Genomic DNA, 18,351 nt, shown 5'->3' on the forward strand with positions numbered 1-18,351 from the left:
AGGGAATTCAAGATAAAACTAGAAGATACTTGAGGAAAGATGTGGGAAATGGAGTTTGCACATACGCACTAAACAATGTCTCTAAAACTAATGATGCATATTGATTTTTCTTAAAAGTAAGACTCTTCTTGCTTGTAGATGGCAATTTTCATTCATTCATTCATTGGTACTTGAGACTGAACCCAAGGCTAAGCAGGAGCTCTAGGACTACATCCCCAGCTTTGCTGAGGACAATTTTATTATCATCAGCCAGCACTTAATTCAATAGATAAAAACTGATTATCTGTTGCAAAACAGGCTAATGGCACTATTACAGGTCTAAAATCATTATTTTAGGTAGTTTTTCTTTTAAAATCAATACCCACTAATTATAGTTTTGAAATACAGTAGTTTAAAGTCCTGGCTACTACTCTACAGCTTTCACAAAACCACAAGTTCCCTGAACATAGACTCCAATTAGTAAAAGTTCCAAACACTGCCCAACAGGTTGCTGCAGTTTGGATGTGGGATGTTCACCAGAGGCCCATGTGTTAAAGGATGAGTGAGTCTCCAGCTTGTCCCTAGTAGGAGGTGGTAGAAATGTTGCAAAGTGGGCCTGTGGAAGCTCTTTGAGTCACTGGAAGCACTCTCTTTGAAAAGGAATGTACAGTCCCAGCTGTCTCACTTTTCTTCATTCTCCTTGGTGTTCTCATTACACATGGCCACCATGTTGTGTTGCCTGGCTCCCAAGCCACAGGACCAACTGATTATGGGATGAAACCTCCAAAACTGTTGGTTAAATCAACCTCTTTTCTTTATAACCTGCTTTTCGCAGGTATTAGTTACAATGACAGAAAGCTGACTAATGCACAGGCGCATACGCTGTCAAGGCCTATGGAATATATGAAGAGAACTGAAGGGACATAAACCCAGTGAAACAAGAATACAGAGAATGGTGTCTAGCCTCAGCCAAATGTATGAAAATCCATGTCCCTTGGGCTGGGAAGGTGGCTTAGTAGTAGAGTACTTATCTAGCATGCATGAAGCCCTGGGTTTCAATTCCTCGGTACCACATACACAGAAAAAAGCTGGAAATGGTGCTGAGGCTCAAGAAGTAGAGTGCTAGCCTTGAGCAAAAGAAGCTCAGGGACAGTGTCCAGGCCCTGAGTTCAAGCTCCAGGACTGGCTAAAAAAAAAAGAACCCATGCAATCTCTCCTTTTGCTTAGCTTGTGGTGAAGGTGGCCATTTCAAAGCCACCTGCTTATAGTGGAAGCTCTGACAGGTTGTAGGGCACTTTGGAAAATGTAAGATGAAACATAAAGTAAGGCTATAAAAGACGTCTTGATCATGGTTCGCAAGAGAAACAGAACTCACAGATTTACCAGAAGGAACTCAATTATGTTATTCAGGGAGAGAAATAACATGGAGGTTTAACACTAGGAGAGCCAACGGTGTAAGTTCCTGTCGAAAGCCCACCAGTTCAAAAATCTAAGTTTTGCTCCAAAGTCAGAAAAAAAACAAATGTTAGCTGCTCAAGAGGAGGAATTCGATCTTGCTTATTAGCTTTACTGTTCCCTTCAAGTCACCAAATGGTTAGATATGGCTCACCACATGAAGAAGGGCATTCTACTTCACTCAATCTACTTATCCAGATGTTAAGCTCATCCAGCTACACAATCACAAACACACCTAGAATAATATTTGTCCAAATATCTAGGCACCCTGTGACCCACTCAAGTCAACGCAAAAAATTCACTATCAGGCTGGGAAGGTGGCTCAGTGGTAGAGTGCTTGCTTTTCATGCATGAGGCCCTGGGTTTGATTCCTCAGCACCACATATACAGAAAGCCAGAAGTGGTGCTGTGGCTCACGTGGCAGAGGGCTAGCCTTGAGCTGAAGAGCTGAGGGACAGCACCCAGGCCAGAGTTCAGACCCCATGACCGACACAAACAAAAACAAAACAAACAAAAGACAAACAAACAACAACAACAAAATCTAGCAACATGTACCAGGCAGAGAAAGCTGACTCCTTCCTGGAGAACTATCTTTTTTTTTTTTTTTTTGTCGGTTGTGGGGCTTGAACTCTGGGCCTGGGCGCTATCCCTCAGCTCTTCAGCTCAAGGCGAGCGCTCTACCACTTGAGCTACAGCGCCACTACCGGTTTTCTGGTGGTTTATTGGAGATAGGAGTCTCACGATCTTTCCTGCCCTGGCTGGCTTTGAACCGCGATCCTCAGATCTCAGCCTCCTGAGTAGCTAGGATTACAGGCGTGAGCCACCAGCGCCCGGCTCTGGAGAACTATCTTATGGTTCATCCTTGACAGAGCAAAACATGAGCAAGGGTTTATATGGCAACCTGTGGGGCAAGAGTATAGGGAGAACAGTAACTCAAAGTGAAGAGGAAGCAAATGCTGCTGGGACAATCACACACTACTGCCTCAAGTGGGCTGACCTTAACAGCTTTAAGAAAGACGCTATGTGGTTTTGAAAGTGGTGAAGCTCATGCTTATTAGTGTGGACATGGTCCTGGGTAGATCCTAGGTGCCACACACACTAAAAAAAGCTGCTTCAGAATACATATACAAGAGCTGGGAATGTGGCTTAGCAGTACAGTGCTTGCGAAGCCCTGGGTTCGATTCCTTAGTACCACATAAACAGAAAAAGTGGAAGTAGCACTGTGGTTCAAGTGGTAGAGCACTGGCCTTGAGCACAAAGAGGCTCAAGGACAGTGAGTGCCCAGGCCCTGAGTTCAAGCTCCAGGACCAACAAAACAAAAACAACAAACAGAATACACATACATTTTGTTCTCCTCTTTTCTTCTTTCTCCTCTGCTCCTCTTCTTTCCTTCTCTCTGTCTCTGTTTCTGTCTCCGCACACACATAAGCACAGACATAGACACACCAGACAGACACACACATACACACACATTCACACTTTGCCCATCAGAGACCTATCTAGAATGAGAGAATTAGAGATTGTTTACATGGAGGTTGAGCCTCTTAGGAGCTGTACCCAAGAAAGGAGATTCTCCAAGGAAAATCATAGGCTCATATAAGCCAGCCATTGGGAAGCCAGGACAATGAGTCAAGCTTCTGGCTGGGTCTATAGTCATCTCAAGGCTCAACTAGATCAGGAGGAGTCCCTTCCAAGCTCACTCATGTGAGCCACTCATGTGGCTGCCAGCAGGCTGCAGAAAATTTGCATCCAGTTCACTCCTGTGGTTGCTGGCAGGCCTTGCTCTCACACCACATGGCCCTCCCCATAAGACTGCCAGATTTTCTCCTTGCAGAGTTGCTTCACATCATGGCAGAGAGCCTGCCCCAGAGCCACTGAAGAGGCAGACAGAGACAGGCAGGCAGGCAGGCAGACTCTGAAAGACAGACAGACAGACAGACACACACACACACACACACACACACACACAGAATATGAATGAGAACACACAAAGCAGAAGCCAAAGTGTTTTCAAACCCAAACTAGGAAGCAAACTCTCCTCACTGCCGCTATATTCTATTCATTAAAAGTATGCCACTATGCCAAGACCACACTCAAGGGGAGGTGAATTAAGTGCCATCCTTTAAAGAAAGGAAACACACACACACACACACACACACACACACACACACACACACACACACAGGATTTATACAAAGCTTTAAAATCACAACAGGAACCCAAACAATCATGGAAGAAAATAAGTGTAGCCAAGTCAGGCATAGCAGTACACAGCTGTAGTCCTAGCTACTTGGAAGGCTGAGGCAGGAAGATCCTATGAACCTAGGAATTCAAGACCCATCAGGGAAACACAGCAAGACCCCATCTCACAAAAGAAACAACCAGAGCCAGGTAGGATAGTAAGATGTTAGTGGAAGTTATATTGTTACTGTATACCTCAGGCTCCAAGAGGGAATTCAGTTGCTCCCTCTGGGGAGATTTATGTTTGCTTCATGAAAAACCTGAACTCCCTGAGGAGATTATGCTTAGGAAAGATAGAAAGATGAGCATCTTTGAGGGAAAAAAGATAGAAACAAGAACAAAAGAAGTAAAGGAATATATTCTTAGAGAGGATCACAAAGGCTCAACAGCTATGTGCATATGATCATATAAAATGATGTCTATCAAAATGAATTCCAAGAAATGGAAACAAGGGTTTTTTGGTTGTTATTTTACTTTTTTTTTCCTCCCTTGTCACTGTTTTTTATTTCTGTACCTTTTGTCTCACAAGTTTATCTGTTTGAAGGAGGGTAAGGAGGAGCACAGAAATGGTTGGACAAGGAGTGAACAAATACAGCAGTGATACTCACAAGATAATATATTGAAAATGAACTATACAACTTGTGGGGTAGGGGGATTGGGAGGAATAAAGTGGGAGAAAAGGTAACACTGTTCAAAAAAAGTACTCATGATCTGACTTATGTAACTATAACCCCTCTGCACATCAACTTTACAATTTAAAAAAAAAAGAGTGATTTATATGAGAAAACGGAATTCCTTAGGGACCCACAGAAAAGGGGTCACACTGCAACAATGAGAAATATAAGACACTATGTTGAAAACCAACTTTACAACTTGTGGGGGGGGAGGGAGAGAGGAGTTGGGGAGAAGGGAAAGGAAGGGATGGTAGGGGAAAAACAAAGGAGGAGGTAACAATATTCATAGGAAATGCACTCATTACTTTACTCATGTAACTATAACCCCTCTGTACACTATTTTTACAATAAAAAACATATTAAAAAAAGAAGAAGAAGAGGTCTGAAGCCTAATTTCCTAGCAATGTTCCAATGAATGACAAGTTCCAGAGGCATATGGGTTCAGGTTGCACCAAGAAAAACTTAAAACCCAGATGCCAGATTCCTCACGCCAGAATCCCTCAGGATTCTTATGCTTGAGGTTGGCCACAACCATTATTTCAAGGACTCTTATGTCATTCAACTTTCCAACACTGTGACAAAATATCTGAGGTATCAACTTAAAAGGAAGGAAACTTTACTTTGGTTCTGGAGGATTTAGTTCGTGGGTGCCTGGTTGGCCCTGCGGCTTGGGGCTGTGACAGGACACTGATATGATGGCTAGAATGTAGCAGAGGCCTGTTCATCTCATGGCAGGCGGCTGGGAAGCAAAGAAAAGAAACTGGAAGGGCCCAGATCCCAACAGCCTTATCAAGGGCTTCTGCCCCCCCCCCACCACAATGACCTTATTTCTTTCTACTAGGACCCCATCCCCTATAGCTTTTACCACCTCCAGGCTGGGGATCCAGTCTTCAGCAAGCACCTTCAACAATAGTCGGAGCTCTTATCACTTGAGCCACAACTCCACTTCCTGCTTCTCGCAAGTTAGTTAGTGATAGGAGTCTCTTTTGGATTTGTCTGCGTAGGCTATTTTCAACCACTATTCTCCTCAGCCTCCTGAGTAGTTACGATAACAATATCAGCCACTAATGCCTGGCAATTTTTTTTTGGGGGGGGTGTCAGTTCTGGGGCTTGAGCTTGGCATCTGGGCACTGTCCCGCTTCTTTTACTCAAGGCTAGGTCTCTACCACTCTGAGCCACAGCACCACTTCTGGCTTTTACTGTTTATGTGGAATTGAACCTAGGGTTTCATTCATGCTAGGCAAGCCTCTACCAGTGAGCCACATTCCCAGTCCCCCCAAAATATTTTTTATGGAAATATGACACTTTAGAGATATTTGGTGATTCAGGGAATATTATTAATTTTTTAAGTTATTATGAGTGGCACTGGGGATACAAGTTCTAAAAGCAGCAATACATATACTGGAATACTGCCAGATGAGTGGTGTGTATGACCTGTTTCTGGTATAATAGGAGACATACAGCTGCCACAGGATTAAGCTGGGTGATGAACAATTCAGGTTTATTCAGTAGTAAGTGTTTTCTAAACTTTTCCATATTAAAAATGAACATCAATACTTACACAAATGTTTAAGTGGAGTCTCAGAGGCCAGTCTGCCTGACCTCCTTCTGCTTATTCCTGGCATTGCACCCTCTGGAGAAGCCTTCCATGAATTCCATGAACCTTGGGTTCTTTCTGGACACCCTTGGAAACCACTGCTTGATGCTTCTAGGTTTTCTTCTCAAATATTGACACGGAAATGCTATTTTGAGCATGCTCTCTTGGTCCCTGAAGAATCTGGTACAATCCCCTGGATTTCACACCACATGCCACACAAACAGTTCTAGCAAATACACAGCTCAGCTGTGGGGATGCTTCTGAGAGGCATCATAACAAGTTCTGGAATTGAGAGACATTCTTTCACTTTACCAAGGAACTACCTGCCCTATCTCAACTTTTCCCAGGAGTACAGAGATTTGTCTCTTAGAGATAAGCGCTCCCCATCTTGTCCTGAGTTCAAGGACAGATGATGCTGTAGACACAGGAAAAACTCCGACAGACACGAAGCACTCTGGTCTCACACCTGGGTATCACAGTGGTCTGTGGCTCTGCAATTCCCTCCACATGTCTAGCCAGGTTATGTTATTACTTTTCAAGACATGGTAGTCAGGTATTTACTGATGACTTTCAATCTCTTTTCTCAGCAACATACCCCTATTTTTACTTGCCTGCTCAGAAATGGTTCACTGACACACTTTACCCTTGAGATACCCAAATTAAACTCGTGTTCTTATCCTGTCCATCCTGCTTTTGCTCTGTAGCTGCTGTCTCAATTAAAATAATTTCACCTATCAGTGGCGCTAAGTTCTCAAGATACTATGGAGAAAACTAAAAGGCAAGTTAAAACATATACCTGTAATCCTACTCAGGAGGCTGAGATTTGAGGATTGCTGTTCAAAGCCAGCTTGGGCAAGAAAGACCATGAGACTCTCACTCACCTCCAATTAGCCACCAGAAAACAGGAAGTGGTGCTGTGGTTCAAATTAGTAGAGCCCTAGCCTTGAGCAAAAGTGTTCAGGGACAATGCCCAGGACCAGAGTCAAGTCCCATGACCAACAAAACAAACAAAAAAAGTGTTCATGAGGTATACCTGTTATCTCAGCTCTTGGAAGGCTGAAGTATCCTGAACTAGATCATGAGTTCAAGGCCAGCATGAGCTACACAGCCAGACTCCTCTCAAAAATTACAGAAACAGGGCTGGGAAGGTGGCTCAGTGGTAGAGCGTTTGCCTTGCATGCCTGAGGCCCTGGCTTCAATTCCTCAGCACCACATAAGCAAAAAAAAAGCCGGAAGTGACACTGTGGCTCAAGTGGTAGAGCGCTAACCTTGAGCTGAATAGCTGAGGGACAGCGCCCAGGCCCAGAGTTCAGGCCCCACGACCGTTAATAAAAAATTACAGAAACAGGGCTGGGAAGTTGGCTCAGTGGCAGAGTGCTTGCCTCACAGGCAGGAGTCCCTGGGTTCGATTCCTCAGCACCACATAAACAGAAAAAGCCGGAAGTGGCGCTGTGGCTCAAGTGGTAGGGTGCTAGCCTTGAGCTGAAAAGCTAAGGGATAGTGCCCAGGCCCAGAGTTCAAAAAAAAAAAAAAAATTACAGAAACGGGCTGGGAAGGTGGCTCAGTGGTAGAATGCTTTCCTTGCATGTATGAGGCCCTAGGTTTGATTCCTCAGCAGAAAAAGCTGGACATGGTGCTGTGGCTCAAGTGGTAGGGCATTAGCCTTGAACTGAAGAGCTGAGGGACAGTGCCCAGGCCCAGAGTTCAAGCCCCACGACCAACCAAAAAATGAAAGAAAGGAAGAAAGGAAGAAAGGAAGGAAGGAAGGAAGGAAGGAAGGAAGGAAGGAAGGAAGAAGGAAAGAGAAGGAGGAAGGAGGGAAAAGGGAAGAGGGAAGGAAGGAAGGAAGCAAGCAAGCAAGCAAGCTGGCTAGACACAAAGATTACTACAGGATTCCATGAGTTTCCTCATAAGAAATCCAAGTAAAGGTAAATCTACAGTGACACCAAAAAAGATGAGTGGTCCCCAGATCCCCGGTATAAGGAAGTAGAATATGGGGTGAGAATAAGGAAGAGAGAATGGGGTGCAGAGGCAGCAATGGCAACATTAGATATTGTAATGGCAGTGGGTGGTCACATAACTACATACATTTATCACATCCCACCGAACTGTAGACCTAAAATAGAAAAATTGCACTGTATGTAAATAATATCACAATGAAGGTGATTTTTTGGGTGGGGTCTGGTCCTGGGGCCTGAACTCTGGGCCTGGGCACTGTCCTTCAGCTCTTCAGCTCAAGGCTAGTGCTCTACCACTTGAGCCACAGTGCCATTTCCGGCTTTTTTCTTTTTGCTTATGTGGTGCTGAGGAATCGACCAGGGCCTCAGGCATGCAAGGCAAGTGCTCTATCACTGAGCCACCTTCCCAGCCCAATGAAGGTGATTTTTAAAAGGACTGGAAAGGCAAATAAAAGCATTTAATCTAGCCAGGCACCAGTGGCTCATGCCTGTAATCCTAGCTACTCAGGAGGCTGAGATCTGAGGATCATAGTTCAAAGCCAGCCTGGGCAGGAAACTCCCTGAGATTCTTATTTCCAATAAACCACTAGAAAACTGGAAGTGGTGCTATAGCTCAAGTGGTAGAGCACTCTCGCCTTGAGCTGAAGAGCTGAGGGACAGCACCCAGGCCCAGAGGTCAAGCCTCACGACCGACCAAAAAAAAAAAAAAAAAAGAATCTTGATATGTAGCCCAGCTAGTCCCAAACTTACAATCCCCTCACCTAAGCCTTTCATGTACCTGGGATTAGAGAGGTGTGCGCCACCACCCAGCTACCTGCATTATTTCATTGAATCATCCAACAAAGATTAAGTACCTACTATGTGTGGGTACCCAAATAGCTAACTTGGGCAAAATGTCTCCTGAGTTTGTCAAATGACCTTTCAGAATTGCGGTGCTAGCTTTCCATCACTGCAACAAAATGCCTGAGACAATTAACTTTGAATAAGGTCCCTGGTTTTCTTACCCTGGTAGCCTCATAGCCCAGGCCTGTGGTATAGCAGTCAGTCCCAGAACATAACTGAGGAAAGCTGCTCACCTTGCAGCAGCCAGGAAGTAAAGGCAAACAAAGGAAGGGGCTAGGGTCAAGGAACCCACTCCCATCAGCTAGGGCCTACCTCATAACTTCCATTATCTCCCAAGAGTGCATTCAATTAAGAATGCATCAGGACTGAGTCTCTGAGGTCACTGCTTCAAAGCCTCATCCCTAAGCACTGCAACCAAACCTTCACCACATGAGCCTTAGGGGGACATTTCAGATTCAAAGCAAAACAGTTGACAGCCAATGCTTAGTCTGACACCACAGCCCAAGCTCTTCAAAACAACCTGCTTTCCACACCTGGCACCCAAGATTCAGGTGCTAATTTCAGCTTACTGGAGACTTCAGCATTATCATCAATCTACATTCAAGCTCAACTCTAACATTTCAAGTCACATGATTGCTAAGATTAACTTCTAGGGGCTGGGAAGTTGGCTCAGTGGTAGAGCGATTGCCTTGCATGCCTGAGGCCCTAGGTTCGATTCCTCAGCACCACATAAGCAAAAAGAAAAAAGCTGGAAGTGGCGCTGTGGCTCAAGTGGTACAGCGTTAGCCTTGAGCTGAAGAGCTGAGGGACAGCGCTCAGACCCAGAGTTCAGGCCCTACGACCGGACCCAAAAAAAAAAAAAGATTAACTTCTAAACTTTTGGGCCTAAATGAATGCCTGTGGAAACTGCAACACTACCAATGCTCAAAATTGCTACAAACCCTTCAAATATACTATTACGAAGTCTTCACAGGGTCTCCTATTTCAGGGTCTGTCCTCCCCTAAAATACGAGATTTCCTGGCTTGTATCCCATGTCCCAGAACTAGAAACTATTCATATATTTCTTAAACTCTTACATATTCCACCAAAATTCCTTGATCTCTTTGCTTTAAATACACAAAGACAAGGCTAGGCCTTGATGTCTCACATCTTTAATATGGGCTGTTTAGGAGGCTGAGATCTGAGGATTTTGCATCAAGGCCAGCCCAAGCAAGAAAAGCCATGAGAGCCTTATCTCCAATTAACCTGCAAAAAGCTGGAAGTGGCAGGACTGGGAAGACGGCCCAGTGGTAGAGTACTTGCTTTGCATGCATGAGGCCCTGGATTCGATTCCTCAGCACCACATAAGCAGAAAATGCCAGAAGTGGTGCTGTGGCTCAAATGGTAGAGTGCTAGCCTTGAGCTGAAGAGCTGAGGGACAGCGCTCAGGCCCAGAGTTCAGGCCTGACAAAAAACTGACAAAAAAAAAAAAAAGCTGGAAGTAGAACTGTGGATCAAGTGGTAGGGCACTAGCCTTGAGCACAAAAGCTCAGGGGCAGTGCCAGGCCCTGAGTTCAAGCCCCTGAATCAGTACAATGCTTCCCTGTCTGCCACCACCATCCAAAAAAAGAAAAAAAAAATGAAGACAACAACAATTTTTTAAAAACCTAAAATATACAGAGAAGATTTTTTTTTTTTTTTTTGGGTCCGGTCCTGGGGCCTGAACTCTGGGCCTGGGCGCTGTCCCTCAGCTCTTCAGCTCAAGGCTAGCACTCTACCACTTGAGCCACAGCCCTACTTCCGGCTTTTTTCTTTTTGCTTATGTGGTGCTGAGGAATCGAACCCAGGGCCTCACGCATGCAAGGCAAGTGCTCTACCACTGAGCCACCTTCCCAGCCCGAGAAGATTTTTTTTGTTTTGTTTTGTTGGTCATGGGGCTTGAACACTGGGCCTGGGCGCTGTCCCTCAGCTCTTCAGCTCAAGGCGAGCGCTCTACCACTTGAGCTACAGCGCCACTTCAGGTTTTCTGGTGGTTTATTGGAGATAGGAGTCTCACGGTCTCTCCTGCCCGGGCTGGCTTTGAACCGCGATCCTCAGATCTCAGCCTCCTGAGTAGCTAGGATTACAGGCGTGAGCCACCAGCGCCCGGCTCGAGAAGATTTTTATATGTACTATTTTGCTTTTGTTTTTGCTTTTGGTGCTGGATACTGAACCAAGGCTTTTCACATCAGATCAATTTTAACCAATCTGAATTCTATGCAAGCAAATGGGTCTTTTTTCCAAATTAAGACTTGAAATAATTCTCTAATTTATAATCCAAACATTTCAACAGACACTAAACTCTTCAAGTTTCCAAAACCACAGAGATAAACTTTCAGGATCTTAATTCTCCTTTCAGTCTAGTAGTCTACCAGAAGCTTTCAGTAGTATGACATTATTTTGGGCCACTAAGGCCCAGATCCTGCCCACTCCTCTGGCCACCAAATTCATGTTCTGGCTCACTAATTTTACTGAGCTGTTTTCAGTATCTATTAAAGGAAACTACCGTATGTGTTTTTACTAAGTACAAAACAGTATTAGGTTCAAAGATAAACAAGGACATAAGTTTCAAATAGATGTTAAGAGTAGAACAAGAGGTTTGCTAAGAGAGGAGCATGAGGCTCACTGGAACCTGCTCATTGGCAATAATCAACTGAGAAGTACTCACTCCAACAAACAACCTTTAAAAGCTCACTACTACAGGCCAGTGGTATAGCTCTGTTACAGTGCTCAGCTAGCATGCTCAAGGTCCTGGGTTTGATCCTCAGAATGCCAAACACAAAACAAAATAAGAACAACAACAAAAAAAAACTCCTGAGGCAGATGGATTGTGAGGTCAAGATCAGCTTGGGTTCCATAGCAGGACCCTATGCAAAACAAACAAACAAACAAAAAACACCTTATTTCTCTATCATTGGGATTACACACACACACACACACACACACACACACACACACACACACACACACACACACACACACACACACACACACACACACACACACAGTGTCTCTAATATGTAGACCAGTGAGAGAAATGTGTCTCTATTCTAACAATGAAAAAAATAAAGCTGGCCAGGGAAGGTGGCTTAGTGGTAGAGTGCTTGCCTAGCATGCATGAAGCCCTAGGTTCAATTCCACAATAACACATAATCAGAAAAACACTCGAAGTAGCATTGTGGCAAGTGGTAGAGTGCTAGCTTTGAGCAAAAAGAAGCTCAGGGACAGTGCCCAGGCCCTGAGTTCAAGCCCCAGGACTGGCAAAAAATAAATAAATAAATAAAGCTATGCTTTCACTTGTCTCAACATATTTATTTTTAATATTTATTTGTTTATTTTTGTCAGTTGTGGGGTTTGAATTCAGGACCTTGGCACTGTCCCTGAGCCTCTCTGTGCTCAAGACTAGTGCTCTACCACTATGAGCCACTGGGCCACTTTCAGTTTTGAGTGGTTAATTGGAGATAGAATCTCATGTGGACTTTTCTGCCTAGGTTGTCTTCAAACCATGATCCTTAGATCTCAGCCTCCTGAATAGCTAGGATTACAGGCATCAGCCCAACAGTGCCCTGCTACATACTTTATTTTATACTTACTCTGAACCAGCTATGGACTCTACCTTCCATAACCATGTAATATTTTCTGGTTTGTGTGAGAAATTTTGTCATTGGTTTAATTTTATTCTTCTTCTCTAATTCCTTCTTTGCCTTAAGCTCCTTATTTAACAATCTTCTAAATTACGTATTTTGAAAAAGTGGGAAATAAAGGGTATTTGATGGGCAGGTTTTTCTTTCTTTCTTTTTTTCGATGAGTCTAGTCTTTAAGTTTGCAATTCTTCTGCCTTAGCCTTTACTGATCTGTCAGTAATGGGATTTAAACTGAGGGCCTGGTACTTCCTTGGCTTGCTTGGCTGGCTCTCTACATCCTAAGCCACATCTCAAGCCAGCCTGGTTGTTGTTTTCTTTATTTGTGCCTGAACTGGGGCTTGAACTCAGGGTGTGGGTGCTGTCTCTTGGCTTTTTCTGCTCAAAGCTGGTACTCTCCCATTTGAGCTTCAGCTCCACCTCCTCAAGCCCAGCTTGTTGCTCATTATTTTAGAAATAGTGTCTCATGGACTTTTCTGCCTAGGCTTGCTTCAAAACTTGATCCTCCACAACACAGCTTCCTGAATAGCTAGTAGTACGGATGTGTGCTACTGAGGCCCAGCCCATCTTCGCCTCTTGAGTAGCTGTGGTTATAGGCCTATGCCGATGTGCCACTGTACATTTAACTGGTGCTTTTTCATCTAAAATGTATTGTGCACAGAAATTTCTATGGGGCAGGCATTGTTCTACACACTTCACAATCCTAGGAGGATTTGCAATTGTTATTTCTATTTTACAGATGATGAACCTGACGCTCTGATTTTTTTCCTTCTTTGCTTTGTGGTGCCAGGGATCAAACCCAAGGCCTCATGTGTGTCAGGTATGCCAACATATGGAAAAAAGGAATCTGCAAATAACTACAGAGTTGCTATGTAGAACATGACATGTGGGATATACTCAAAAGTATGTATGGAATAAATACACTTCATTATTCTACCACTGTACCACATCTTCAGGCCTAAGAAAGGTTTACTGCATTGGACAGAGATGAATTCAAATTCAGCTGAAACCATCACACATATGTGTATATAAAGACTACCATAGAAGTAAATGAGGAAGGGCTGGGAAGGTGGCTCAGTGGTAGAGCGCTTGCCTTGCATGCCTGAGGCCCTGGGTTCAATTCCTCAGCACCACATAAGCAAAAAGAAAAAAGCCGGAAGTGGTGCTGTGGCTCAAGTGGTAGAGTGCTAGCCTTGAGCTGAAGAGCTGAGGGACAGCACCCAGGCCCAGAGTTCAGGCCCCACGACTGGACCCAAAAAAAAAAAAAAAAAAAAAGAAGTAAATGAGGAAGAAGAACAAGTGGAGAGTCAGTAAAAACCCTCATTGAAGATGTAAATACATAACCTCAGTTTTCAAAGCCAAGAGAAACCAGGTGTCAATGGCTCACACCTGAAATCCTAGCTACTCAGGAAGCTGAGATGTGAAGATCATGGTTTAAAACCATCCTGGGCAGAAAAGTCTGTGAGACTCTTACTTCCAATTAACCACCAAAAAGTCAGAAGTGGAGCTGTGACTCAATAGTAGAGCACTAGCCTTGAGGGAAAAAAAAAAAAAAAACCTAGGGAGAGTGCAAGGCCCTGAGTTCAAGCCTCAGTACCAATACCACATACACACACATATATAGCAAAGAGAAATCTTGTGCAAAAACCTAAAGCAGAGGAGGAATGAATTCTGGAATTGGCAAACTTAGCCCAGTTATAATCAGCAATGCTTTTACTTTGAAACATTAACCAGAAAGCTAAATCACTTAAAATCAGTTATTTAGAAGGTTCAGGACTGAGGACTTACATGGCCACAGCATCTACCCTGTGGCTAGAAAGATAGAATGAGACCAAAAACTCTGAATTATGTTCAATAGCAACGGAACCACATATAGCTCCTAAACATGACAATTACATTATCAACTTGCTCAGTGGTGAAAAAATTACAGATTGGCGGTAGGTAACCAAGAGGTTACTGTAAGACTCTGGCAGTTGGAGAATGAAAGTAAGTCAGAACTGTCCAAAAGAAATACAATATAAACCACATATGTAATTTTTTAATTCCCAGTGGATGGACATTACAAAAAGAAATCAGTGAAAATAATTTCAGTGACATTAAAATTTATTTAATTCAATATACTTAAAATGTTATTCGGCTATGTAGTCTTTACAACTTGGAGTGAGAAATTTTACATTCACATTTTCATACTAATTTGAAATTTAGTGTTAATCCTTGTCTCATTTTAAACACTAAATTTTCATTGGAAATATTAGACATATACACCATAAGTTTTACACATAATAGATTCACATACTCAAGGACACTCAAAACATGTTCAAACATTTTCCAGGAAGTGATTAGTTTGTAAATTTAACTATTCAGATTTGGTACCAGTGGCTCATGCCTGTGTGAAATTTGGAGTATGAAATCAAAGACAGCCTAGGCAAAAGTCAAGAGATCCTTCTCCAATTTAACCAGCAAAATGCCAGTTTGGAGGAGAGGCTCAAATGATAGAGCACCAGCTATGAGCAAGAAAGCTGAGCAAGTATGAGAAATCCTGAGTTAAAACCATGGTGCTCTCTCTCACACACACACTCACACAAACAAAACCAGGCATCTAGTAACTTCCTTCTATAAAAAAGCTACTCCAGAGGCTGAGATCAGAAGATCACAGATTGCAGCCAGCCCAGGCAGAAAAGTCTATAAAACTTATCTCTAAAACCACCAGGAAAAATCCAATCTAGAGACATGGCTCAAGCAGTAAAGCATCAACCAAGCAAGCAAGCTGAGTAAACACAAGACACTGAGTTCAAACACCATTACTAGAAAAAAAAAATCAGTTCCTCAGATATACTAGTCATATTTCAAGTGCCCAGTAGCTGCACATAACTACCATATTAAACATTACAGGCCTTCCGAGTGACAAAAGCACTGTGGTTTTTGACACTTATCTATCTAATGTTCAGGACTTGTATTTAGAGAGAGAATCTACCGGACCCTCAGAACAGTGGCTTACTTTCAGTGGGCTAATGCTAACATCTGCAAAAAGGAAATCTTCAAATGACAACACAGTGCACAACACATGGCATATACTCAAAAATATTTCTGGAAAGAATACTCGTCATTATTAAAGGAATAATTCACTTGTTTGTGACCTACTTATGCCCTTTGTTAGTATTTTCCTAAGGTTCAAACACTTCACGTATTAGACTCTATGTTCAACAAACAAAGAGAAAGCAATAATTTTTTTTTTCTTTTTGGTAGTATATTGAGGTTTGAATTCAGACCTTAAACTAGCTAGGTAAGTCCTCTATCGCCTGAGCCAAGCCCCCCCAGTCTTTTTGTTTTAACTTTTTTTTTTTGGGTCCGGTCATGGGGCCTGAACTCTGGGCCTGGGCGCTGTCCCTCAGCTCTTCAGCTCAAGGCGAGCGCTCTCCACTTGAGCCACAGCGCCACTTCCGGCTTTTTGCTTTTTGCTTATGTGGTGCTGAGGAATCGAACCCAGGGCCTCAGGCATGCAAGGCAAGCGCTCTACCACTGAGCCACCTTCCCAGCCCTTTGTTTCAATTATTTTTCAGGTTGGGCCTTGAGATGTTTTAAGATCACCTGGACCATCATCCCCCTGCATAGTTGAGAGGACAGGCACACACCACCACCAGCTTTTGTTGTTGCCTGGTTTCACTAACTTTTTTGCCTGGGATGGACTCCAACTGTGGTCCTCCTGATCTCTACCTCCCTACTAGCTGTGCTTACAGGTGAGAAAATTTTATTTTCAATTGTATAGTTATTAGAGGTATAGAGTATAATGATTAAGAGCCTAAATTCTGGAGTCAGGCTGCATGGATTAAATCCTGGTTCTATCATTTACTAGGGATGTGATTTTTGGGCAAATACTTAGCCTCTCTGAGATGCAAATTTCCTCTTTTGTAAAAAGAGCCCTGTTTTGTCTTAAGAATTACAGGAAAGACAAAGCACTTACACCTAATACCTGATATATAGTAGCTGTTCAATAAATATTCATTTTTCAAAGAGGATACAAAAGTTGAAATATGACTTAAGCAAAAACCCCAGGATTAGGGCTGGGATGTAGCTCAGTGGCAAAGTGCTTGCCTAGCAAGTGCAACGTCTTGGGTTCAATCCCCAGTACCAAAAAAGAAAAGACAAAAAAAAAAAACCCAAAAAAAACAAAAACAAAAAAACCCAGGACTTCTCGATTTGGTTTCCCACATGCTACGAAAAAGGAAAAAAAAAAAAGAATGAATAGAGGCAGTAATTTGAAGTCCTCAAAAGGAAAATCTTGCACGTAGTTATACTCATTAAAAACAAAAACAAAAACCAGGAGCTATGAAACTTCATTTACTGACCATGCAGAATTATGCAGTTTAGCACAGGGGCAGCAGAGCAAACAGGAAAGAAAAAAATAAAATGGAAGCATTTTACCTTACCTGTTTTTCCGTTTCCGAGGTGGTTTCTCCACTGTGCCAGTCAATCTGCACATCAGACAAATAAGATGGTAAATAAAAGTAACACACAGGAACACATCCCCGGGGCCTTACTGTGCCAGTCCAGTACTGAATGTACCACCCTCGGGGATCACAGGCTCGCCGTGCCCACACCTAACCTGACAAACACCTTATGCTGTTTCCCCTACTTAACCAAGATCAAGTGATCCTGGGATTCACTGTTCTCCTGATGCCCTCTCCGTCCAAAACCTGATCTCCCTTCTGGTCCCTCACTCCAAGCTCAGCCCCCCATGTGTCACAGGCCAGCTCCCCCAAATCGTCCACCTCATTGTCTGCCTCGCCGGCTCCCTTCTCCCGGCCCCCCAGCCTGCGGTCCCCCTTTCCCGTGCCCACCCTCTTCCGACCGCGCACGGCCCACGGAGCCCCGCCCCTCCAGCCCGGGCGCCCCCCGCATTCCAGGGCCCCCTCGGCGGGAGCGCGTCCCTGCCCCTGCCTCGCCCGGCTCAGCGCCCCCAGACCCCGTGCTGGCGGCCCCCCTGCCTCACGCGCGCCCCTCACCCCGCATCCGAGGTGCGATCGCCCCCACCCTTGGGTACCCCCCTCCCCAGGCTCCGCGCCCCCGCCTCCCGGGTCTCGGCCGCCCCGGCCGCTGCCTCTGGGCCCCGTTCCCCCGCCCATCCCCAGGCCCGGCCTCCACCAGCCCTACCTGGGGGCCAGGCGACTCCGCGGCTGCTGCGGCTGCCGGGCTCCTCTGACCATCCGGCTCCGGCTCCGCCGCGGGAGCTGCTCCGGCGGCCGCGGGGCTCGCTCGGGATGCTGAGGCGGCGGAGGCTGGAGTAGGCGGAGAGGCGGGAGGAGGGCCTCGCGCCTCGGCCAGGCTTGCGGCGGGGTCCGCCCCCCCTCTGCGCCTCTCCTCGGCTCCCATTGGCTACACCGCTAGTGTGGCCGAAAGGCTGTTCCTCCATTGGCTGCTCGGGCCGTCACGTCCCGCGCTGCCCACCCACAGGTTTGGTTGAGACTGCAGGTGGCGGCGGAGGTGCCGTAGAGACTGCTAGCAGGCACGGAGGCGTCACGAGCGCCCCCGTGCGCCGGAATGTGAACACTGCGTAGACGGCGCCAGACACCTGCCTGCAGGTTCTCTTGGCAAGAGTCGAATTCCCAGACACCTGCGGGCTCCCACCACCTCCGCATCACTTCAGAACGGAAAGCCAAGCACTGCAGTTTCCCCAAATGCCTCCAGCAGGTAGGTGCGAGAGAGAAAATAAAAATAACCTCTCCCAAATAAGCTTTCTTTTGAACCTCTCAAATGTCGTTCTTGTCTGCACCACGCTGAAAAGGTCTCAGCTCAGGGGCAATCGCTCACAAAAAGATCTCTAGTCCTCAATATTCTAAGAATCCACCAAAATAAAGCATGAACTGGCTACCCATTCCTTTGCAGGGAAGATCACAAGCTTGGATGTGAGCTTTTCAGAAAGCAGGAGCAGAAATTTAAATTACTA

General features: G+C 44.8%; 1 protein-coding gene across 1 annotated transcript in view; it reads right to left on the reverse strand.

Moving 5' to 3' along the window:
• The window catches only part of Scai (suppressor of cancer cell invasion), a 125,486-nt gene extending 107,798 nt beyond the window's left edge, over window positions 1–17,688 (reverse strand). Inside the window, exons 1-2 of the mRNA XM_042678766.1 lie at window positions 17,559–17,688; window positions 16,835–16,879 (exon numbers count right to left, since the gene is read on the reverse strand). Coding sequence (XP_042534700.1) covers window positions 16,835–16,879; window positions 17,559–17,611 — 98 coding nt within the window. The 5' untranslated portion in view covers window positions 17,612–17,688. The remainder of the gene's footprint in view (window positions 1–16,834; window positions 16,880–17,558) is intronic.
• Between the last annotated feature and the right edge of the window lie 663 nt (window positions 17,689–18,351).

The sequence above is a fragment of the Dipodomys spectabilis genome, unplaced genomic scaffold (genome assembly GCF_019054845.1).
Source record: "Dipodomys spectabilis isolate Male_0828 unplaced genomic scaffold, ASM1905484v1 ptg000046l, whole genome shotgun sequence".
In the NCBI taxonomy this organism is placed as follows: Eukaryota; Metazoa; Chordata; class Mammalia; order Rodentia; family Heteromyidae; genus Dipodomys; species Dipodomys spectabilis.